This window comes from Oryza sativa, chromosome 4 (assembly GCF_034140825.1).
Source record: "Oryza sativa Japonica Group chromosome 4, ASM3414082v1".
In the NCBI taxonomy this organism is placed as follows: Eukaryota; Viridiplantae; Streptophyta; class Magnoliopsida; order Poales; family Poaceae; genus Oryza; species Oryza sativa.
Window position 1 is genome coordinate 22695514 of NC_089038.1, and position 23237 is coordinate 22718750.

The 23237-nt window shown below is 42.5% G+C and overlaps 4 protein-coding genes and 1 non-coding gene across 5 annotated transcripts; 4 read left to right on the forward strand and 1 right to left on the reverse strand.

Annotated features, from left to right (window-relative positions):
* The first annotated feature begins 352 nt into the window (after positions 1-352).
* LOC4335959 (kinetochore protein SPC24 homolog) lies at positions 353-3172 on the forward strand. The gene is made up of 5 exons (XM_015778884.3): positions 353-747; positions 1585-1726; positions 1816-1917; positions 2393-2466; positions 2636-3172. The coding sequence occupies exons 1-5, from the start codon at positions 567-569 to the stop codon at positions 2731-2733; spliced, it is 597 nt and encodes a 198-aa protein (XP_015634370.1). The 5' UTR covers positions 353-566; the 3' UTR covers positions 2734-3172.
* Positions 3173-3510: 338 nt separating this feature from the next.
* Positions 3511-3583, forward strand: TRNAA-CGC (transfer RNA alanine (anticodon CGC)). The gene has a single exon. It is a non-coding gene; the product is annotated as a tRNA-Ala (tRNA).
* Positions 3584-6171: 2588 nt separating this feature from the next.
* Positions 6172-8104, forward strand: LOC4335961 (trihelix transcription factor ENAP2). The gene has a single exon (XM_015778410.3). The coding sequence runs from the start codon at positions 6432-6434 to the stop codon at positions 7683-7685; it is 1254 nt and encodes a 417-aa protein (XP_015633896.1). The 5' UTR covers positions 6172-6431; the 3' UTR covers positions 7686-8104.
* A 2439-nt stretch (positions 8105-10543) lies between these two features.
* Positions 10544-14841, reverse strand: LOC4335962 (3-oxoacyl-[acyl-carrier-protein] synthase I, chloroplastic). The gene is made up of 7 exons (XM_015778803.3): positions 14246-14841; positions 12753-13184; positions 12074-12247; positions 11612-11725; positions 11402-11503; positions 11150-11216; positions 10544-10854 (listed from the first exon to the last, which is right to left on the reverse strand). Exons 1-7 carry the CDS (start codon positions 14675-14677, stop codon positions 10787-10789), a joined length of 1389 nt encoding a protein of 462 aa, XP_015634289.1. The 5' UTR covers positions 14678-14841; the 3' UTR covers positions 10544-10786.
* A 2455-nt stretch (positions 14842-17296) lies between these two features.
* On the forward strand, positions 17297-20652 carry LOC4335963 (sm-like protein LSM1B). Its single transcript, XM_015778094.3, has 5 exons — positions 17297-17584; positions 19352-19420; positions 19511-19626; positions 19715-19777; positions 20317-20652. Exons 1-5 carry the CDS (start codon positions 17521-17523, stop codon positions 20392-20394), a joined length of 390 nt encoding a protein of 129 aa, XP_015633580.1. The 5' UTR covers positions 17297-17520; the 3' UTR covers positions 20395-20652.
* Positions 20653-23237: the final 2585 nt, after the last annotated feature.

Sequence of the window (23237 nt, forward strand, 5' to 3'; positions counted from 1 at the left end):
GGCGATCCTGGCATCGGTCTCTGGCCACCGTTGGATCAGAATTTGGCGGTCGAGATAAAGTAGGTTGTAAGCATGCGGGATTAATTTTGCGTAGTGGTCCTTGCTTTGTTCTGTAATACCGTTTAGCACGGTAGCGATCCAAACATCGTCGTCCATCCTCCGTCCGATGCAACATGGGCGGCCAAGATCGAGTATCCGTTGGTCGATGAAGGTTGGTGGTTTCCGCGTAGGCCCTTGTTAATCACGTCTACAATTTTTCAGTCACTGACAGGTGGGCCCACGGAGACTGGAGCGGAGACTACTGGACTCAACTCTAGCGGTTCAAATCTCGTGCGCTCCTTTCCAAAAAAAAAAAAGAAAAAGAAAAGGAAGAAGAAAAACTCTCGTCGGCGGCGACCTAAACGCCGGCGAGCTGAAGGGGAAGGGAGGGAAGCCGCCGGCGACCACCCACCGCACCTACCACCACCTCGGCCTCATACACCCTCCTCTCTGTGCGCGTCTTTCTCTCCGCCGGACTGCGGCGCGGGCGGAAGCGGGGTGGTTTTAGGGTTTTGGCCGGCGACCAGATGGCGGCGGAGGCGGGGATGCGCGTGAACGTGGCGAGTCTGCTCGCCCTCGGGGACGACACCGTGGAGTTGCTCGGCGAGAGGAAGGACGGCGAGGCCCTCGCGCAGGCCTGCGCCGGGGCGCGGATGCTGCGTTCCGCCTGCCGCTCGGAGTCCGACGACCTCGAGGTGCAAATGAAAGGTCCGGGTCTCCCCGACTCTCCTGAAATTTCATCCCATTTCGTGCTCTGCGACCCTACTGTGGTTAAAATTTCAAGCTATTTTTTGCTCTTGTTCGGTGCCAAAAGGATTAGGAAAATTTAGTCAATTTCACTGTTGTTTTTTTGTTACGGGGAGAAATTCTCACTGTTAATTACCTCAGAAAAAAAATTACCGTCTAGCATAAGGTCTTTTCACACAAAAGGAAATGCATCGCCAATTTCATTTACTTAGAAGAAATTAAAGTTAGTAATAAGCGAGACTGAAATTCCAGCACTTGCATATCAAAAATGATTTAATGAACACCTTTGAAGGTAGAGTCATCGCATCAGCTGCTACTACAATTTACTAGAGATATATTTCTAAATGAATCACTTGGGAAGTAGGAGTAGGCATTTAGGTGAATGAGTATTAGTCAAAGCAAGCTTCAATTAAACAATCTCATTTCGTTAACATATGGCAGCAGCATAGAAGTTTCTATTTCCAATCAGGTTGCCTCTTCTGAACATTTGCATGCCTTTAGTACACAGTTTCTTCTATTACTCCACTATCAAATCATCCATGCTTAAAAATTTCATGGTAAGTGTATTATGTCATTGTTTCGCTGCAATTGTGAGGCCTACAAAGCAAATAAACCTATATTTCTGCTATGACTTGAAAACACATGCTCACATAGCATCAGTAATATGGGCAAAATGATGTTTGACTGTGCTTGAAGCCTGACGTGGAAGTTGGAACAATGAACTCTAGGGAGTTCACATTTTTTAACAATGGAGAACATAATTGCCATCTAAATGCATCTTTCCTTTTTGCAAAACAGAGTATCAGGAAAAAATAAAGTCCTGCAAAGAAAAGATAGAAAAGACAAAATCTGAAACAATTGCCGATGATGAACTGAATGCTCTGCAAAAAGAGATGGAGGAGAAACTTCAAGATGAGCAACGCCTTCGCCAGGATTTAAGATAAGTTATTGTTTCAAAATTGTATCATCTGAAAAGCTGCATTGTGGTAATGAAGAAGTTGAAGTCCTAATATTGTTTTCTGTCAACACAGCAGTACGTGATGAGCTTGATAACCTAGATAGCCAAAGAGATTCTATAGAACAAAGGAAGGAAGCTCTAAGGAAGATGGAAAAGGAAATGATGAAAGCACAGTAAGTGGATACTGGTTCTCTCAATGTTGATTAAATCTTAGAACAGTTTTTTTTCGTCGGGCCATTCTTCGAACAGTCTGACTTTCATAGCCTCACTAAAATCAAATGTGTGAAAACTACTCAGATTACAAAACAGAGCAAGTATCTTAATTGTTACTATGCCTAGCACTGTTGTTTAGTGCAACAGCAAATGGTATGCTTTATATTTGTAATGCAAGATTCGTTTAAAAAATGAGCAATTGGAGTTTCTTGGTCGAATTTGGATTTTGGATGATGCCATATCTTCCTCTTTGTAGTATATTGTGAGTGTATTTGCATTCCTCAACAGCAGCAAAGATGGCTCATTGAGTTTCCATTGTCATTGTGGGAAAACACTGTCGCAGAATTTGAATTAATTTGTATTGAACTCTTGTAGCGTGGCCTCTATTGGTTGTCCTGATTCTCAGAGCAATGAACTGACCACATTTCTATGCAGAAATATGCTTTCCATGTGTGTGTCAGTGACCAAAATCATGCCAAATTTTGAAGACAAGGACAAGATCTCTGGTTGTATCCTTTCAATTTAAGCTATTTTTTCTATTCGAACAAAACTGTTTAAACCCATCTTAATATACCAAAACTAGTACTAGTTATTTGGTTAGTGCTTTCTCTTTTCACTTCACCGTCAGTTTTGTCTTACAGCAATCAAAAACTTTTGAATGTCCTTAATTTCGTTCAGATATTGTTGATAAGAACATGAAGAAACTAGAGAGGTTCGAGTTTGACAAGACGACGCCCCCTGTTGATATCTGCAACAACCTTTGGAAGATGGTTTAGATGTTGCGTGGAGATAACGGTCGTGGACGATGGACCTCCCATCGAACATCCCTTTTTTTTTGTTATCACCGTTGAATGCTGCCAAAGGACCAAGATGCGTCCAGTTCGCATTTCATGCAGAGATCTACAGAAGTGCTATCTGTTTGTAGATTTGCTAAGATCAAGATCTCTTTAGCTAGTCCTTGGCTCGTTGCCATGTTCCTTTTAGTATGTGTAAGTACTAAGTTGTATAACATTTCACATGCTATTGTTATTCCGGAAGCTGCTCTCACTTGCAAAGCTGCAAGTTTGCAGCCCAATGCCATTTGGTTTCTTGGAAAAAAAAACTGAAATCTTGAGCGATATCCATGATTGCAACTTTGCTAGAAAGTGCAATGCTTTACAATCGATCTCCATGCGGCGAATGCAGATTTTCTGAGATGTGCCCTGCGTTTTGTTCTCCCCACTTGCATGCCTTTTGCTGTTTTGTCGTAGTGGAAGTTTGGAGCATGTGATGTGATGTCATGCGAACAAAACAGGTTATTCTCAACTACTACTCCATCCCAGAAATAATGAATTCCTATATACGAATGTGTCCCCGCGATACCGATCAATTCAATTCGATGGCTCCAATGGCCAGCACTAATGGCATCCTGGTTTACAGGTTATGCTGTTTTGCGAGTGATGCAATTAGCCAATTACCACCGTGCTTATCAGCGGCTCTCCATTTTACGAGTCGGCAAACCATTACATGATTTGATCCGGTTAAATAAGTTGATATTATCGTCTGAGAACAACGGGGACGTAGCTCATATGGTAGAGCGCTCGCTTCGCATGCGAGAGGCACGGGGTTCGATTCCCCGCGTCTCCATTCTCGTTTTGTAGATGCCGAAGCAATTGCAAATCTGACATGAGCATCTGAATTTTTGTAGCCAAACGTAAGCAAGCTAAAGAATTAACAATGACAAAATATTGATCATCTGTTTGGTTTGTAGAAAAAATTGGCATTGCCTGATTGTTTGCCTCAGTTAAATGACAAAGTATAACTTATAGCAGACCAAAAATTTGACACGAGCATCTGAATTTTTGTAGCCAAACCTAAGCAAGCCAAAGAATTAACAATGACAAGATATTGATCATCTGTTTGGTTTGTAGAAAAATTGGCATTGCCTGATTGTTTGCCTCAGTTAAATGACTAAGTATAACTTATAGTAGACCAAACGAAAGCCTGACAACATTTGGCAATGACCAGTTTTTGCCATTGCCAGAAAATGGCAAAGGCTAGAAATGGCAATGAATCAAACAACCCATTTGTCCACATGTTAGACACATACTAGTGGGAGCAAATATGAGAATTGGGAGATGATATATTTTTGTTTCATAAGGAACTTTAGGCTTGTTTGCAATGCCTTTTTAACTCCTGAATTCTTGTAGAAAATTAAACTTATATATAACATAATATACAAAACACATGTCTCCCCCTAGCAACAATAGTCTAGCCTCGCAACTATCTCCACCTCCAACAAATTTTGGAGTTAAAATATATACCCAACCCAAAAGAAAACTTGAAGCTGGAGCATACCAAACACGACTCGAATATAAAGCTAACGAGTAATGACTCAAAAAGGGATTCTAACAACATACTAGTATGTCCCAAAAAAAAACCAAACTCTGGCTAGGAATCTGGACACATGTGTGTCCAGGTTCGTAGCTAGGATTGGACTTTTTTTTGGGACGGAGGAGGTACACAATAATTGAGAGCCCCATTGATTGCCCTAATAAACCAAAACCAAAAGTAAAATTTAAATTTTTAAACTTAATTTTGAAGTTGATTTTAAGATTTTTTTTTTAATGTAATTTTTTTCAGCATTGGCTTTTAAGTAGCTAAAAACATACATATAAACATTTTAAATATAAATTAATTTTTATTTCCTAATAAACCATTTTGTCTTATTAGGAATTATGGGTAACCGATGAGGACCTGAAACACCGACCTAAGCCTCTTTCTCCTCATGTTGCATTAGGGCAACACCAATGTATAAAATTGAAGTGAGCATTAGTGTCAGGTTTTGGGTCAGAGGTAGTAGTTGTACGCAGGCAGCACAATGTGTATGAGATTTTAAGGTGGGGTCCACCAATAAAATATTCTCCAACCCTCAACCATTCATAAGTAAAGATGCTTTCATCCTGTACTCTCTCTGTCTCGATTGTGTAAACAACATTATTTATTCTCTTGCTATCGGTAGTAAGCATACTACCCGGTACTACTTATTTACTAGTTCCACAATGGCTATTACCAGGTTGTAGAGGAGCATTGAATGCCTATTACCTGGTTTCTCAACACATTGTGGATGCCCTTACACCAATACTACCAGCTTATGCATTGTAGTGGTGACTGCAGCTATAGCCACGATAATGTCTAACGAACAACCCCTTACTCCATTCATTGATAACCTCAGAAGCTATAGCAAACAACATGGTCTACCTCTTTCTGTTAGTGCATATGTGTATTGACATCCCTTAACATGCTTTGAACCAAGTAGGCTTTTATTGTTGAACCCATGTTCATCTCAATGCATGTAGAACCATGGCATTGGACAAGAATATCTCCTTCCCTTGTCTTCCACCAAAATGTGGTGCAAGCATGATTCATAGATATTAAACACTAGATTCGCTATGTTGCTTGTTTCATACTGCCATAACTATACGTACATTATGCAAAATTCATCGTAGATGAAGATAGCCACAATACTTAAAACTACTACCGCAAGAGAAATAACAGAAAGTAAAACCCTATCCAAATAGAAATAAATGTAAAATACCATAAACAATATACTTATATTACTTTACTTTCAAGCACGGCAACGGTACACCGGTACCGGCTAGTACCGAAAACGATTCCGAGAGCCAAACCGAAATAGAGTTGACACACTTGAGAATAACATTATATGTGCCACAGCTTAATTCATGTAGTAGGATTTTATTTTCTCGCAAGAAGGGAAATCCTTGAACCAAAACTACTTTTTTCTTATAAAAACAAACTTCTCATCACTTACATAATGAATGAAATTGGTGTTTTTTTAAAAACTGAAATTGGTGCTTATGAATGACCCTGCGACAACAAACCACATCATATCATGCGTAGTTATTACTATATTATATTTCCTCCATCCTAAATATTTAACGCGTTGATTTTTTTAGACATGTTTGACTGTTTGTCTTATTAAAAATTTAAGTAATTATTAATTCTTTTCCTATCATTTGATTCATTGTTAAATATACTTTTATTTATATACATATAGTTTTATATATTTCACAAAAGTTTTTGAATAAGACGAATGGTTAAACATGTTTTAAAAAGATCAACCGCGTCGAATATTTAGAAACGGAGCGAGTAGTTAAGTATATCCTCTTGCCCTGGTGTACGAAAGGGGTGGGTACACCATGGTTGGGGAGGTTGAAACCCGGTCTCTTCCTGGCTGCCGGCTGGCCGGCCGGCCGTTCCTTTCCCGATCCCGATCCCCACCCCGACCTGACCTAACCCACCACCTCCTCGGCGCCGGCCCATCCATCCCACCGGCCTGGCCCAAGTCAACCCCCTCGCCCCGCCGGGTCACGACCGGATCCCCCTCGCCTCAATCCCACCACCCCCTCACCGCCGCCCCTAAACCAGATCGGATAGATCCCCCAATCCCGCCGCCGCCGCCGCCGCCGCCGAGATGGACGACGACGACGCCGCCGCCTCCGCCTCGCCTTCCCCCTCGCCGTCCCCCGTCGCCTCCGCGCTCCCCGTCGCCGACCCCGTCACCGTCGCCGCGGGGCCTCCCTCCGGCCTCCTCGCGCTGGCCCTCCCGATCCAGAAGCAGCAGCACGCGGCGTCGCCGAATCCTGGGGGTGGGGGTGGCGGGAGGGAGGATGCGTGGAGCGAGGGGGCGACGGCGGCGCTGATCGACGCGTGGGGGGAGAGGTTCGTGGCGCTCGGGCGGGGGAGCCTCCGCCACCCGCAGTGGCAGGAGGTCGCCGACGCGGTGTCGTCGCGGGAGGGGTACGCCAAGGCGCCCAAGTCCGACGTCCAGTGCAAGAACCGGATCGACACGCTCAAGAAGAAGTACAAGATCGAGAGGGCCAAGCCGGCCTCGTCGTGGCAGTTCTTCGGCCGCCTCGATGACCTCCTCGCCCCCACGTTCAACCAGAAGCCCGGCGGCAACGGCGGCGGCGGCGTCGGGGCCAGCGTGAACGGGCGCAACCCGGTGCCGGCGGCGCTGCGCGTGGGCTTCCCCCAGCGTAGCCGCACGCCGCTGATGCCCGCGCCGGTGTCTGCGGTCAAGCGGAGGGCGCCGTCCCCGGAGCCGTCGGCGTCGTCCGAGTCGTCCGACGGGTTCCCCCCGGAGCGCCAGCCGGCGTTCCCGCCTCTCCCGCTGCCGCCGCCGCCGAACGGCAAGAGGAGCAGAGCGGACGAGGGGCGCGGCGGCGGCGCCGGCGGAGGCGGCGACCGCGCGCAGGGGCTACGGGAGCTCGCGCAGGCGATACGGCGCTTCGGCGAGGCGTACGAGCGCGTGGAGACGGCGAAGCTGGAGCAATCCGCGGAGATGGAGCGCCGCCGCCTCGACTTCGCCAGCGAGCTGGAGTCGCAGCGCGTGCAGTTCTTCCTCAACACGCAGATGGAACTCTCGCAGGTGAAGGACCACTCCTCCTCTCCCGCCAACGCCGCCGCGCCGCCTGGTGCCACCGGCGGCGCCGGTGGCACCTCTAGAAGAATGGCGTCGGTTAACGACGCTAGCGCCAGTGGAAATTACCACCGCCGGTATCGCGTCAGCGACGGCGGCAGGCACCGCCACCACCCGCAGCCACCGCCGTCGCGCCCGCACTATCAGTACCATGAGAATAACATCGCCGTCGCTGCAGCGGCCGCTGCCAGCGACGGCGAACAGAGCAGCGACGAGGAGGACGACGAAGAAGAAGAGAGCCAGTGATGGCACTCCAAATTGGTGTCATCATTTCGCCTTAGAAGAAAAAAAAAACCGGATTGCATTGCATTGCTGCAGCTTAGCTTATATTGGTTGGATGCAAGAAAATGTTGGCTAGGGAGTAGTGCCAAATTAAGCATTATTATTATTATTATTATTATTATCAGTAGATAGTGATGATAAGTTTACCTCCCTGTACCATTCATCAGTCACATTGTTGTTTGTTTCTCTGCATTACAAGAACCTCCAATGTGTGATCTCATTTGTGCCAAAGAATGGTGAGTTGAGAGATCATTGCCAATTTGCCTTGGGTGTTTGTTCATTGCATTGGGAGGCTTCATGTTGAGCATCTTGTACTTGTAACTTTGTACTACTAAATCTGATATGCTCACAAGAATTGATTCGAGTGGTTCGTTCTTTGGAAATGCTATGGAGACAGATGGTGTCATATGCTTTGCTTTTTGTGGAGTGGCACTGAAGTCTGGAGCTAAAATAGGACTGTAGTTGTTCAAGAGGGTACGTTGTGCCTTGATGCTGGGTGCCTGGGTATGTGCAGAATCTGGATGATGTAGACCCGTAGTGGATGGGCAGAAAGACACGTGTTGTGCAAGTGAGTTGCAATGCATCGCAAAAGAGCAGCAAAAGAACATGATGTTGTAATCTCGTAGTACTCCTATTGAGGAATCTATGTATCTGTTTTTGCAGACTGCAGGTGCTTTTGAAGATGTCGTACGTTATTTATTAGGGGAAGAAAAATTCCTGATTTTATTCTTGAGATGGATGGATTTTTGTCTCGTTGGCAGCAGCCGAGTTGCTATTCATATATGCTATGTGCTGCTCTCTTGGAACGTTATGCAAGTCTGAATCTGAATACAGAATGAGATGCTTTGCGAAATTCTGTGGGTGTAGCTGCCCTGTTGGTAGGACTGAAAACGGGGCGGGTATTTCCCGACCGCCCGCCCGGCCACATTATTTCGGGTCAAATTCGGTTCGGGAATTCGGGTACCCGGACCCTTACACGGATACAGGGTTCGAATACGGGTAATTTTTTGTGGATATGAGATCGGGTTCGGGAGAGCGGTATCCGACGGATACGGATTATCCGAAAAATTATGCGGGTATTATCCGATAATCTATCCGTATATTACCCGGATAGATGGACAGCAGCCCAACAGGCAAGCGCCCAACAGGCCAACACAACAGGCAACAGCCAGCCCACATCCAAAAGGCCCACCAAACAAAGTGCCAAGCACAAACCCTAGCCTTCACTTCACAGTTCAGATCAGTACAGCATTGAGTCTGAAGCTATCAAGCTATGAATGTCTACTTTTGCTACTACTTTGGTACAGTTTTGCTGATAGGCATTACGATGCCATAAGCCCCTAATATATTCATAATAGACATATAGGAAATGGCTGAATGGCTATTGTCTATGTGGTATATTTGGTTGTTGCTTTGACTTGATATCTGAATAAATATTCGTAACCGATAGAGTTCGTATCCGTCTTGGTACGTATTCGTTCCGTATTTATGCCCGATATTATCCGTGCTTCTATTCGTATCCGATAATATCCGTGCCCGACCCGATTCCGATTATAAAATATGGGTTAGGATATGGGAAGGATGAGATCCGACCGAACCCGACCCGATTTCACCCCTACCTGTTGGTGGTTTTCTTTTCAAGTCTGCTTCCAAATCTTAGGGCCTGTTTAGTTCGCGAAAATAAAATTTTCAGGTGTCACATCGGATATTTGATCGGATGTTGGAAGTGGTTTTCGGATACGAATAAAAACTAATTTCATTACCCGCCTGGAAACCGCAAGACTAGCACATGTGGGTTACTGTAGCACTTATGGCTAATCATAGACTAATTAGGCTTAAAAGATTTGTCTCGTGATTTCCATGCAAATTGTGCAATTAGTTTTTATTTTTATCTATATTTAATGCTCCATGCATGTGTCCAAAGATTTGATGTGATGTTTTTTGGGAAAAAAAAATTGGGGAACTAAACCAGGCCTTAAAAAATAGAGTGAATTGCACTTTGGGCCATGTTTTATTACCAAAATTTCACTTTAGCACCCTGTACGTAATCTTTTCGTTTTGGACTAGGTAACTTTACCTTTGTTACACAATGGACTACCCTAACTCTTTTCGCTTGTCATGTCTAGCGTCTCTTTCGACAAAAGTATGCCATGCATATAGGTATGAAAATTTGCTGGCATGCCGTTAACAATTTGCTCGAAGTCATCGAAGAAATAAAAATGTGTTTTGGGTGGTCCATTGTGCAACAAAGGTAAAATTACCTAATCCAAAGTGAAAAGATTAGATAAAGGGTGGTCCAAAGTGAAACTTTGGCAATAAAACATGGCCCAAAGTGAAATTAACTCTAAAAAATACTACTCCATCTGTCTCAAAATATAACAATTTTTATTATGTTTAGACACCATTGTGCGTTGTTGTTCCTAAATAGTACTACTACGTACTCCCTCCGTCCCGAATCTAGAACTGGATCCATCTAAAAAAACGAATCTAGAACTAGATGTAACAGTCACATTCTGATACAACGAATCTGGATAGATGTATGTCCAGATTCGTAGTGCTAGAATATATCACATCCAGTATTAGATTGGTTTTTTATGGGACAGAGGGAGTATATTTTTGGCTATATGCCTAGACAAGTACTGAATAAAAAGGGCTATTGTACTGAATATCTCAACCCTTTTACCTAACCTAAGGCATCATGCATGCCTCAGTCCTTGAGATGCAAAATGGAGTGACTTACGAAACAGATAAATATTGCACTGCACGATGAATTATTATTCTTTGAAGATTGAAGCTAAAGCACGCAACGAACAAATTACACATGACAAAGCTGGATCACTGATGTCTTTACACTATTTCAGATCTGTCACACCATAACATACACAACGGGAACCCGAAAAGAATTGGCATCTAATGATCATAATCCGGTTACACTCAAATCAAAATTTCTCCCTTGAAGATGGAGGCCGGTAAAATCAAATATGCTACATCTAGCAATTCCTCACTAATTACCAACTGCCAGAAAATGCTGCAGGCTATATATTTTCTGAAGCAAAAAATTGGAATCATGGCTTGAATGGCGCAAATACTACCACTGAATTGTGACCTCCAAATCCAAATGAATTAGAGATAGCTGCATTGAGAAGACAGCAAACATTCATAAGACAGATTGCCAGAAAAGACAGGGGAAAATGAGCTGTCTGCACATAAGTTCATGCATGCAATTCAATGAAACAATCAACAAGGAAATCAATTTTTTGCCCTCTCAGGCCGACCCTTGAAGTATCAATTTTTCATGGAATGGAAACCATAAGAGTGTCAATGCCCTACCCCAACTGACTATATAGCAGATGAAACGAAGATAAGGGGGCTAGCCGGCTAGGGCAAGCTTTTCTGGCGTTGATTTGTGCAGGGATACAGAGACTCACCAACATTCACTTCGTGCTGCTGCTTCTCGTTGGCTACTGTATCAAAATCAACTTCAGGCTCGGGGTTCTGCAAAAGGAGCGAGACTAAAAATTGATATGCTGACAATTTGACAATGAATCAATTAAGTGAACCCTATTATTCTTGACTGTTGCACAGACAACTTGTGAAAAACATGGATTGCTAAATCTGACAATAATTTGCATGAACCATCAGAAAGCAAATAACATTCAGAGAGGATAATGATTACTTACAAATTGGTTAATAGTAGGATGCACCCATCCAGTAGTTATGGCTTTGACAACGGCAATAGCTTCTAACCCACCAGCGGCACCTAGGCAATGGCCTATCATAGACTGGCAGAGAAGGAAGAAACAAGCCATAAGAGGAAGACAACTACAAATTGGCACTTTCCATTCAAAAGAATTTATGGAATGCCATGTTGTAGATGAAAATGTGCAAACCTTCGTTGAATTGATTTTAATATCAGATGGATTCTTGAAGACTTGCTTAATGGCTCTTACTTCAGCCAAGTCACCAGCAAGAGTTGAAGTTGCATGTGCATTGATGTAATTTACCTAAAAGAGCAGTGGAATTTAACTGTAAAAATTGTTTATTTCCATCAAGAATAGAACAAGAACTTTAGAGATTAGCATTACAGTCAACTCAGTCCCTAAAGAACATAAAGTTAGAGCAATAAATATAAATGAAATATTAATAGGTTTTCCAAATGGACGCACTTCTAAACAGTTTCAACAACTGCATCAAAGATTAAACACAACAAAAACTGCATCAAAGGGGCCACCCATAATTCAGTAAGAGATTTGGTTCATTCTTCAATTCAGCCAATGTTTTGATTTTAGACTGTAATCAACTTTGAGGACCTTTGAACTAAAGCTGTGGGAGCCTATGTTTTATAGAGTTACCTCCTCTGGCGCAACACCTGCATCTTCAAGGCTCTGAGTAATACAGGACGATACACCCAGTCCATCTGACCTAGGATCAGTCATATGGTAAGCATCACAGTTTACTGCACCTCCCAAATATTCAGCAATTATTGGTGCATCCCGCTTCATCGCATGCTCCAGGCTCTCCATGACCTATTCAACCAGACCATCAGTGATTTAGCATGTCACGAGAGACTAAGCTGTTTATGTGACCAACTAGAAACTCTTTATCAGTATGATAGCTGATGTCTAAAATGGGGATTAGCATGATAACTTGACGCGAAGCACTTTATGAGCAAAAAACTGTAATGATGGAATCGAAATTAACAAATTAATGGGTATAAACAGCAATCGTGCTGCTACATGTTTCACAGTTATAAAGTACTCCCTCCTTCCAAAAATCCGAGACCTATTTCATTCTTTGGTTTCTCTAAAAATCTGAGTCATATTTGTAGTCACTATGTGCTAAATTAAATTGTTGATCGGAAACCAAGAAGCTATTCTATTACTTATTGGTTGCATGTTCATTGGTTTTGCCACATGGTGACTTGGTGAGTGAGTTAATTGCTTCTTGGTTTTGATGCAAAAAAAATAGGTCTCAGATTTTTGGAAGGAGGGAGTATGGAATTAGCATAGTTATATCAACAATAATGCATACCAGTACACCAGCACCTTCGCCCATAACAAAACCATCTCGCTCTTTGTCCCATGGCCTAGATGCAGTTTCTGGGTCATCGTTCCTCTGCGATAGTGCTCTACAGGCCACAAAACCTCCAAGGCCAATTGGAATAATTGCAGCTTCAGTACCACCAGCAACGATAACATCAGCCTCACCCCGACGTATATGGTTGGCAGCAGCATAGAAGCAGTAGTTGGAGGTCGCACAAGCTGTTGAAATTGAGTAGTTTGGACCCATAAAACCAGCATCCATTGCTAGCAATGCCGAGCCCATGTTAGTTATAGCGTATGGGATAAAGAAAGGCGAAATTTTCTTGTATCCCTTCTCAATAAGGTTTTGAACACCATCGGAAAACACAGTGAGGCCACCCATGCCAGTTCCCACAAGAACACCAGCCCGGACTTTGTCAAGCTGTTGAAAATGAAGCAATTAGAGGATTAAGACTTCCAAAAGAGGACAAGCAAGGAACAGGAGAAAATTGTGCAACTGGATGCATAATGAATTAATGATGAAAAGCAGAATATGCTGCAACAAATAACAAACTGGTCGTTCTACCCATTAAAAACAAGACAGCAAGATCATATAACATGCTTAGCCATCATATTCCTCAGACAAACTAATGGTCTGTTACTCTGTTGTTTGAGTTAGCAGTCCTTTTGACAGTTCCGGGAAACTCTTAAACAACTAGCCTATGAGGTCTACCAATAAGACCACATGAATGGAGTTTCTTTTTTGAGGCTATTCATCCGCAGTGATCTAGCAGCTCATAAGGAAATCGGACTCACATAACAAAAGGTCATTTCTATGACATCATAGGTTACAGGAACTTACAGCAAAACCAAATCAAATCAATACCTCTTGTTTTTCTTTGGAGCCAATCTCCATACAAGAAAACTAACCGAATTTAACTCAGTTTGTTCTTAACACACTGTGACAATATCACAATAATAAAATAATGTGCTTATTCTTACTTCCTCCATCCCATAAAAAACCAACCTAGTACCGGATGTGTCTACTAGGTTAGCTTTTTAGGGACGGAGGGATGTCCAGATTCGTAATACTAGGATGTATCACATCCGGTATTAGGTTGGTTTTTTATGGGATGGAGAGAGTACCTGGTATGATTGGATATATAAATTATGTGCAAAATTTTCAACCCATATGTACATTTAAAAAAAAATTGAACAAAAATCAATTATTAGTTTGGTACACAGTTGGTGTCTATTCCTAGCTCCCTCTTTTTCTTTCATAAAAGCATGGATGGCCATTTCTTTCTAGCTGGCTTACTTCCTATCATACCAAAATATTCCTAAATAAATCCATTCCTGATGTATTTATGCAAATTCAATCGTTTCTCGAAGTGAATGGTACAAGTGAGCACTTTTGACATACTGTCATACATTGCACACAAAAAAGGAAAGTGAATTTTACAGAGATAAACACCAACGAGAACGTCTCAGTCTCTCACTGACCTTGGTGTGGCCATCGGAGCCCTTGCCGAGGCCGGCGTTCTCGAGCGCCTTCTTGCCGCTGACGATGCAGTAGCGGAGGCAGTCGTCGAGCCTCCGGTCGTTCTTGCCGTCGATGTACCCCTCCGAGGAGAACCCGCGTATCTGGCCGGCGAACCTCGTGGGGAAGCCGCCGGCGTCGAAGCGGTCGATGGCGCCGACCCCGCTCTCCCCGGCGAGCAGCCGCTCGTAGAAGGCGTCCACCTCGTTCCCGAACACGGACACCAGCCCCATCCCCGTGATCACCACCCGCTTCCTCGGGTCCGTCTCCCGCCGCGGCGCCGACGCCGCCGCGGCGACACGGACTGCGCGCCGGCGCGGGCGAGCGCGGCGCCGCGGCGGCGCAGGCGGCGGCGGGGAGATGCGGAGCCCGAGCGTGTGGGCGTGCGCCTGCATGGTGGTGGAGCAGTGGAGTCGAGGCCGGGGAAGCGAGGTGGAGGTGGGTTATATAGGCGGCGGCGGTGGAGTGGAGTGGAGGCGGCGCCGCGGCGAGGGTGGCGGTGGCGGTGGCGGTGGCGCGCGCGGCGGGGGGATGGATTTCGTGTGGATTGGATGGGGCCCCTCACCTTCGTGGGTGTGTACACGTTTTTCCTTCTCAAACTTTAATTCATTATATTTTTTTTCTTAATTTCTTCCTAGAAACATTAGGGCAGGCGCGCACATAAGCGTGCACATCAAAAATTCTGGACCGACATATCTTGAGATTGATAAAGTCATCATAAATGTCTCACCTACCACCGAAAGAATAATTAATCGTAAGTGTGAACACTCGTATTAAGTTTAGAATTTAAATCCAGGTAGGCTGATTACACCAAGTAACCTAACCGATTAAGTTATACTCACTTCGTTCGGACAAAAAAAAAATTCTAACTTTACTTTAACACATTTTCCTTTTGAGAATGTATAATATAGGTCTCTCAAGTCCATTTTTTTGTTGAGAAGCAGTGAAACTAAATAGTTTACAATTTGACATTGTAGAAGGATTATGTTTTTTTAATAATGAAAAAGGATGTTATGTTTGGAACTACTATTGTTTTGTTCTTTGTATTAAGAGGTTTAGAAAATCCTTATGTCCCTTTAAAATTTTCTTTTCCTGAATACAATTGGGCGCATCGACACCGTGCGTCCTAGCACATTTGTAGCTCGATTCGTCGTCCTTTCTAGGAATGTTGGTAAAACACGAGTGAGGAAACGAATGTGCTTTGTCAATTTGAACTTTGTTGGATCTCTTCAAATTTTGTAGTATTTCATTTCGATGTCGCATATTAGCAACGTCCAGAGTAGGTGGGTATAACAGATCAGCCATTAATGTGGAGCACAAAACGGGAGAATCCATTTGCATTTTCATGAGTTTGGTGATGGTTTGTTGCCTCCGATCAAGGATCTTGGGAACATGCGTGCATGGCTAGTTTCAGCATAAAGGAAAGCAGGTAGAACAAGCTTGAAGTTGGTTTGCCGTGTGCCCTACTCTGATCTTCACACATTCCATGTGAATTTGCCGATAAACAAATTCAATATTGTATTGAAATTTTTTTCACTATTGCCATGTGAATTTGCTGGCAACTAATTCACTATTGTATTGAAACATTTTCACTATTAACATGTGAAAAATTCAATTCAGAAAAAATAGATTTAGAAATGACGTGTACTTTTATTTCAAAAATAATAATTAATGACCCAAAGTTTTTGCTTAAGTCTAAAAATAATTTTAACGTCAAAGATGTAAATTTCAAAAAACATGACAATAACATTTCATGTCATTAACAGAGGATCATCTCTTATGCTATGCGATTAAATTACTAAAACAATGGGTTTGTAATTTTTTTTAACTTTTTAATTTTTTAAATTTTAAAAATAAACCCTTTCAAAACTTATTTTTCAAGATCCGAACCTTTTGACCATTTCAGCCGGACTAGCGTGGCAAAATAGCACTGTCACATCGGTCTCGGATTGGGTCGGCTGTTGAAGCTTGGGCGACTCAATCTCGGACATTAATGGGAGAACAAAGAGAGGTTGGGCTAACAGCCTTTTCCTCTCCAATTTGAAGATCCCAATTTTGTAAGGTCTATGCCTGTTGCTAAGTTTGCTCACCCTTATTAATGGACATGCTCAAACGCTACACACTAATTAGCTACTCCCTCAACCCCATTATAAGAGATTTTGATCTGATGTGATACATTTTAGTACTATCAATTACAAGACAGCAAAATATAAGAGTCTATTCCTTATATTTTGGATGGAGTACATTATAAGCAATCCAGAACAAATTATACCAAAACATCCAGAACAACCACCTCTCAATACCAAAACACATTTTGTTAGATTATGGCTTATAGGTTATGTGGATAATGGCTTGTTCATGTCACCTTTCTAGACACTCTATTCTAAGCTAGTAATGTGAGCCATAAAATGTGAGCCATAATCCATCCAATCATTCAAAAAAACATACCTTAATCTCGCACATATCACCATAGTCCATATCAGACAGAGCAACACTGAGACATTTGATAATTTAACACTCCTTAAAACATGTTTCCATTATTTGATATCTTAACCTACCTTCATTCATGTAAATTGTGTTACATGTCATCTCCATAAGTATCGATTAAAGCATATTATCAACCCCCAAGAAGTTTTAAATTATTGAATTTCTCGGCCAACGCTTACAGCAGGTACAATAGCAGGCTATAAGCCAGCTGCAAATATATTTGAAGAAGATAAATGAAGAGAGAGAAAAGTAGCGGGCTACATATTTGTAGCCAGCTGTAGCACGGACTCCAAGACGCAGTGTGTATATAATAGGTATTAATAGTGCAGTATGTACCTATTGTATAAATGAGTAATATTAGATTGGTTACGGATAAATTAGAGCTAGTAGTTGGCTATACTATTACACTTTGCTCTTATGGGAAAGAGAGCCCATTGTGGTGGCCGCGGGTACATGACCCCACCGGTCAGTCAGTGCCACGTCAGGACTCCTATCAATGAATCAGCCGGTCAGCCCCCAACTGCGTCAACCTCACACTTGACGATAGTTCCTTTCATCAATCACCCAGCTTTACTCCTCTTCTCCCCCCGCCCCGCTTCACCAATCAATCCAAACCCTAGAGCAAATCCCCTCCCTCCCTTGCCGGAATCGCTCGCAAGCTCCAGGCAGCCCCCACACCAGTCCGCGGCGGATCAGGGGGCGGGGCGATCTCTAGCGCCCTCCGGGATTTGAAGGGTTCCGAGCGTCGGCGATGTCGTCGTGGGCCGGGCCCGACGAGATCTTCCTCTCCACGTCCCTGGCCGGCTTCTTGGACAGTGAGGCTCTTTCTCTAGCGGGGGCTTTGGTTTGTTTTGGGTTTGATTTTCGTTTCCCGGATGATATGCTGGATGCGGTTCGTGGATTGCGTGGTTCTTTGGATCCGGTTGTGGGGGTAGGTTCTTTGCTTGTGGCTTGCGTCGACCGATGTGAGTTAGTCAGTGAAACGGATTTCTGCTGATCTTGATGGTTTCGTGAGCTGTCTTTGGCCCGGAAATTGGCTAACTTTGTTTGGTAGGCACAATTCCTTCTTTTGGCCTAGAAGGATGCTCTTTTGCTAGGTTATGCAGGCTAGGATGTAACTCACTAGAGTAATTTGGACAAGGATAGTGATTTAGCTATTTACTTGCACCAAATTATTACTGCAAATGTGTCACATTTGCTTTCGGCGCATTGAAAGGTGGGAGAGCTTTAGGTAGGTTATGCTGGCTGGTAAGTGTTAACTTCCACAAAGCACAGACGTTGGTACCGATTGATTTGTTATGGAAGTTGCCCCTTTAGTGAGGTCCTACAGTTTATATTTTCGCTATGGTATTGGCAAATGTGCAACAGCGCAAGGCCTTCGTGTAAACTTCATTCTAATCGAAGCAAAAAATATGGTCAATTGGACCTGACTAGTGTAGATTTCAAATACCAGCTTGAATTATTAGCACCAATACCACATCATCTAAACGGAAAAATGGGTTCAACTGGAACCCCCGTCAATCAACAGAAGTCAAGCCTTGTCACTCAGTGTGATTCTGTAATCTGTACAGGAACTTTTGTGTGTTCTTTTAATTTCTACTCCCTCCGTTCAAAATAAGCTAACCTAGGATATGATGGGACATTACCTATCTAGATTCGTTGTACTAGGTAATGCCCTATCGTATCCTAGGTTGGTTTATTTTGGGACAGAGGGAATAGGTGTATGTAATTATTCTTTGCTTACTACAGGATGTACTTTGTTAGCGGTGCTTTAAAAGCTTACGTACTTCCCTTAACCTGAATATAAAGTTTATTTTTTTGAGTTACTAGTTAGTAGTAGTTTGTTGCATTAGAGTTATAAAGTGTGTTATTTAAGTTTTTCATCTGATGGTCACTGAGGACTTTACCTTAGTATTATGAGTTTCGTATGTGAACAGTTGCCCTGATGTGACTCCTTGACTTCCTTTGATGCTTATTAAACAATTTGCATGTTTGATTCTCCTATTGTGGCAATGAGAAGAGTGATTGTACTATTGAGACGTTGTCAAGCTTCAGATACTGTTAGTGTTCCATATATATTTGGGATTTGCCGATTTGGGTAGGTGAACCATCACTGGAGCTGAACAATATGAGTGATGTTTGTGAAGTGTTCCACTGAACTTTTAACCTTTTTTATTGGTTTCCTGGCATCTTGTAGATCTTTGTGTACTTTCATGCTATGCTCATTTGACACTATTTTTAACCAGTTAGTTTGGCAATGATATCACACCATGTAAGAATAGGTTACTTTTTTGTAGCCTTCGTCGTTGATTAGCATGAATAATTATATTAGAAACATTTGTTTGATTACTTCCCATTGTTCTAGATAATTAGAGTACTTGGGTGACACAGTAGTTTGATCTAGAAGACTAGAACTATTAACCAAATATATGAAAACATTCACACTTGCAGAATATGAGTAGTGCTGTGAATCATGTGACTACTTGTGTGTACTGGTTTCTTTCGATACTGAAGTTCACATAGAAGCATCTCCTGTTTCTTTGATAATTGTTGTTTTGTTCACATATCTCGTCTTGTTCCAGAGAAACTTATTGTCCTACTACGAGATGGACGGAAGCTGCTTGGCACACTCTGCTCATTTGATCAGTTTGGTATGCCACTCTTCACAATCCTCTTTCTTAAAAGTGTTCATCTCGATTTTTTCTGCCATTAGCTCCTGTTAACTTTTTTTTACCTCGCAGCAAATGTTGTTCTTCAGGGTGCTTGTGAACGAGTAATTGTAGGTGAACTATATTGTGATGTTCCTCTTGGTCTATATGTGATCCGGGGAGAGAATGTCGTATTAATCGGAGAATTGGTAATGATCTCTGCTGCGCAAAAACATGATCATGATCAATTGCATTTCCCCCATATTGATGCTATAGGTCTGGTTTTGGATTGAGCAGGATCGTGAGAAGGATGAACTCCCTGCTCACATGACTTGTGTTTCAGAGGCTGAAATAAGAAAGGTACACAGTTCTACTGGACATAATACTGTCCAGGAACTCTAGTTTTTCTATGGTGTACTAGTTAGCTCTCAACTTCCTATATGCCTAATACATTCATGGTCTGAGGAAAAGCTGTTACTTGGAAAACCGTTCCTCTTTGGTCACTGCCCTGAGGCGTTCTTTCATGTGTGGACAAGCAACCTAGGCTTACATGAACAGAATATTAAACATGAGAAGATTTTCTTAGGAGCTTCCAGCTGTCAACTTATATCCTTAGATCAGCTGCATTGGTTTGGAATTGTTTATTTTTATATATAATGTCCTTTATCTATTACATAATAACTTTTGCAACAGCTTTGAACTGTGTAGAAATTGTGTCCTCCTTACCACCTTACCTCACTAACAATTGGCATCATGCTATATGTGAAGAACAAAAGGATACAGAAGACAATTTGATAAGCATTTTGTCTGCCGATGCATTGTAGAGTGTAGTTTGACATAGGATCATCCGATCATGAGATTCATGACCCTTAATATTGTTACATCTTGTGATAATACAGGCCGAGAAAGCAGAAAGGGAAGCGAGAGATCTGAAAGGTTCAATGAGGAAGAGGATGGAGTTCTTAGACTTTGATTAGAATGGATTTGACCATCTTGATAGTTGCTGCTCCCACTATGGCCGCGAGTTTTTAATGGCAGCCTCTGCTACATATGTGGGCTAATGAAAGCCAGATTTCGTTGTATCTCATGCTGCTTGTTCAGCCAGAATTCTTCAGGTTGGAGATTTCAGTAAACATACTCTTTTACAGCGGTAATGTACCTGTGTTCTTAAAATTTCTTCAGATATCTTCCTGTCCTCTTGTTGCATGGAATTTGTGAAATTTCCTTCGCCACCATACCCTCCGTTTTCGCTGTCACATTGTCCGCTAAAATCAATCTTCAACTTGCCATCTTTGGATGGAATGACAGTGCTTGGCATATTGGCATTTGATGTGTAAACTTAATTGCTTCACTGTGCTATCTTTTCTCATTTCTTGTGGTGATTTGGTCCCATGGTTTGGTCAATTGATGTATGCCTGTGTGAGTCACATTGTACTACAGGATCGTTCAGCTGTTCTGGTCTGTGATTTGGCAATAATGTCTCCAGTCTGTTGCTGCTCATTCAGCATGCAGTTGGCCTGTTCATGCTGCTCCTGTCTTTGCAATCTCTTTTTACTCCGTATCCGTCTCAAATTATTTGGAGAAAAGAAAAAAAAAAGACATTAACGTATGTGTCAGGGCGCTGCCACCACCAGTATCATGCTGTTTTTTTCTCCCTTTTCCCCCTTTTTCTCCAAAAAGAAAAAAAAAGAACACATGTGCCAAGTTATTGATCTGTCAACTGTCAATGCAACATCAACGTTACATAATTGTACCATATCCTGTATAATTGTACTATGTCTTGTATTGATCTCCTGTAATGATCCTGGATAATCTCCTTGCCACATGATAGGACAAGATTACAAAGTCAGCCAGTCACAGCCCAACATAGTACTAGTACATACCATGATGCATCAATCTAGCAATCAAAACCATCCATAATCCACTCAATCAATCAAGAGGGCCAAGCCAAGAGAGGAGTAACCATCCATACATAATCCACTCAATCAAGAGATCCAAGCCAAACAAAGAGAGGGGTTGGGCAGTCATGGGTTTCTTCATCATCAAAGCAACCGCTGTTTGTTTGTCTTCTTTTTTTTCTTTCTTTCTCCATGATAAGGTTGGCGAGTATTGAATGCTTGGATTGGATTATATATGAGATGCACATGGCTCTGAATTTCGCAAAGGCGAGGCCAGGAGGCTCGAGCTGCCCTCTCCCTGTCGTCCTGGGCATTGAAGAAGGCAACGTGCAATTTGGTAGAAGTAGTGGTTTGGGTTTAAATTTTTTGGATTAGATTCTAATTGATCAGCTCCTTCTGCCTGCCACACACACAACGCACAGTGTAGGAGCACAAATCAAAAGCGTTAATGGCGGATCAGCTCCACGTGAGATCGCCCACTGTTGTGTTGTACTGTGTGTACCTACTCGGAACAGACCAGAGCGAAAAAAAAAAAAGAAAAGGAAAACGGCAGCTTGCTTGTACTGTAGCACTGTTCATGCTTCAACTGAAAATCCTAGATGTCACATGGGAAAAAAAACTGAGATTTAAGAGGATATGTCTGATTTTTTTTTTTACAAACGGGACTTTTTTAAAAGAAATATGGTACAAATGTATATGCTCACAATGCACATGTAAACTCATGCTTATAAGTTATAAACGTACATGTACATCCTATCTCTATATATTTTTGGAAGACGAGTCCAGCATATTTTGAGATTAACGAAGTCATCATAGACACTTCACACCCGGTTGTCGATGGGTATGCCATCTATTACTTTAGACCAATAATGAACTGTAAATTTGAGTCCCCGTGATAAGTTTATAACTTGAGAGTATGGAAATTTTGGAACTTTTCATATGAGGGCTGTTTAGTTCCCTCAAAAACTTTTTCAAAAAACATCACATCGAATTTTTAGACACATTTATAGAGCATTAAATATAGATAAAAAGAAAAATTAATTGTACAGCTTGCATGCAAATCGCAAGACGAATCTTTTGAGCCTAATTAGTCCATGATTAGCCATAAAGTGATACAATAACCTACATGTGGTAATGACGGATTAATTAGCTCAAAAGATTTGTCTCGCGGTTTACAGGCGAGTTATGAAATTAGTTTTTTCATTCGTGTCCGAAAACCCCTTTCGATATCCAGTCAAACGTCCGATGTGACACCCAAAAATTTTTCCGATATCCTATCAAACGTCCGATGTGACACCCAAAAATTTTCATTTCACCAACTAAACAGGCCCATGGTTTGACAAACGAAGGCAGGTACAGTATAAAATTGTACCGTGCACCTGTGACCTGTCCCTGCAACGGTCACTGTTTGTTTTGTCGGCATGATTTAACGTAGGGCTGTCAAAAAAGCTCAGAGCTCGCAAGCTGCTCGAGCTTGATTCGTTATAGGCTTGATTCGAGCTCGGCTCGAATACTAGACGAGCCAAGCTCAAGTCTAGGCTGAGGCTCGCAAGCCTAGCAAGCTCGAGCTCGAATAGCTCGGCAGAGCTTGATTAGCATAAGATGAATTGCATGTAAGAAGATATTCTTGATGGGTCAATGTATACTTGTCATCGTGTTTGGCCTGCCCAAGTCTTAAGACCTCATCAGTGCTTCTCAATAAAGCAATTATCCGGCTGCTAGTAATAGAACTACTATTCCTATTAGATGTAGTAGCTAGCTTTTGTTAATTGCAACGTTTCAAAGCCATAAATTCATGAGAAAAGCTGCAGAGGCTTCATTCAAGACAAGTAGCACCCATTAATTTTGACTACCGATAATTTGCATTGATATCTCTTATATAAGAGTAAGTTATTTGGAGTTTCACCAAGTCAAGCTGTCAA

What these genes read in the sequence shown, in the direction of transcription:
- LOC4335961 (XM_015778410.3), top strand. Translation starts at nt 6,432, where the DNA reads ATGGACGACGACGACGCCGCCGCCTCCGCCTCGCCTTCCCCCTCGCCG.
- LOC4335959 (XM_015778884.3), top strand. Translation starts at nt 567, where the DNA reads ATGGCGGCGGAGGCGGGGATGCGCGTGAACGTGGCGAGTCTGCTCGCC. An exon ending in CGCCTTCGCCAGGATTTAAG is followed by an intron (nt 1,727 to 1,815) that starts ATAAGTTATTGT and finishes TTCTGTCAACAC; the next exon opens with AGCAGTACGTGATGAGCTTG. An exon ending in CAAGGACAAGATCTCTGGTT is followed by an intron (nt 2,467 to 2,635) that starts GTATCCTTTCAA and finishes AATTTCGTTCAG; the next exon opens with ATATTGTTGATAAGAACATG.
- LOC4335962 (XM_015778803.3), bottom strand. Translation starts at nt 14,677, where the DNA reads ATGCAGGCGCACGCCCACACGCTCGGGCTCCGCATCTCCCCGCCGCCG. An exon ending in GCTCCGATGGCCACACCAAG is followed by an intron (nt 13,185 to 14,245) that starts GTCAGTGAGAGA and finishes CATTTTCAACAG; the next exon opens with CTTGACAAAGTCCGGGCTGG. An exon ending in CAGGTGTTGCGCCAGAGGAG is followed by an intron (nt 11,726 to 12,073) that starts GTAACTCTATAA and finishes CTGCTCTTTTAG; the next exon opens with GTAAATTACATCAATGCACA.
- LOC4335963 (XM_015778094.3), top strand. Translation starts at nt 17,521, where the DNA reads ATGTCGTCGTGGGCCGGGCCCGACGAGATCTTCCTCTCCACGTCCCTG. An exon ending in CCTGGCCGGCTTCTTGGACA is followed by an intron (nt 17,585 to 19,351) that starts GTGAGGCTCTTT and finishes GTCTTGTTCCAG; the next exon opens with AGAAACTTATTGTCCTACTA. An exon ending in TCGTATTAATCGGAGAATTG is followed by an intron (nt 19,627 to 19,714) that starts GTAATGATCTCT and finishes TGGATTGAGCAG; the next exon opens with GATCGTGAGAAGGATGAACT.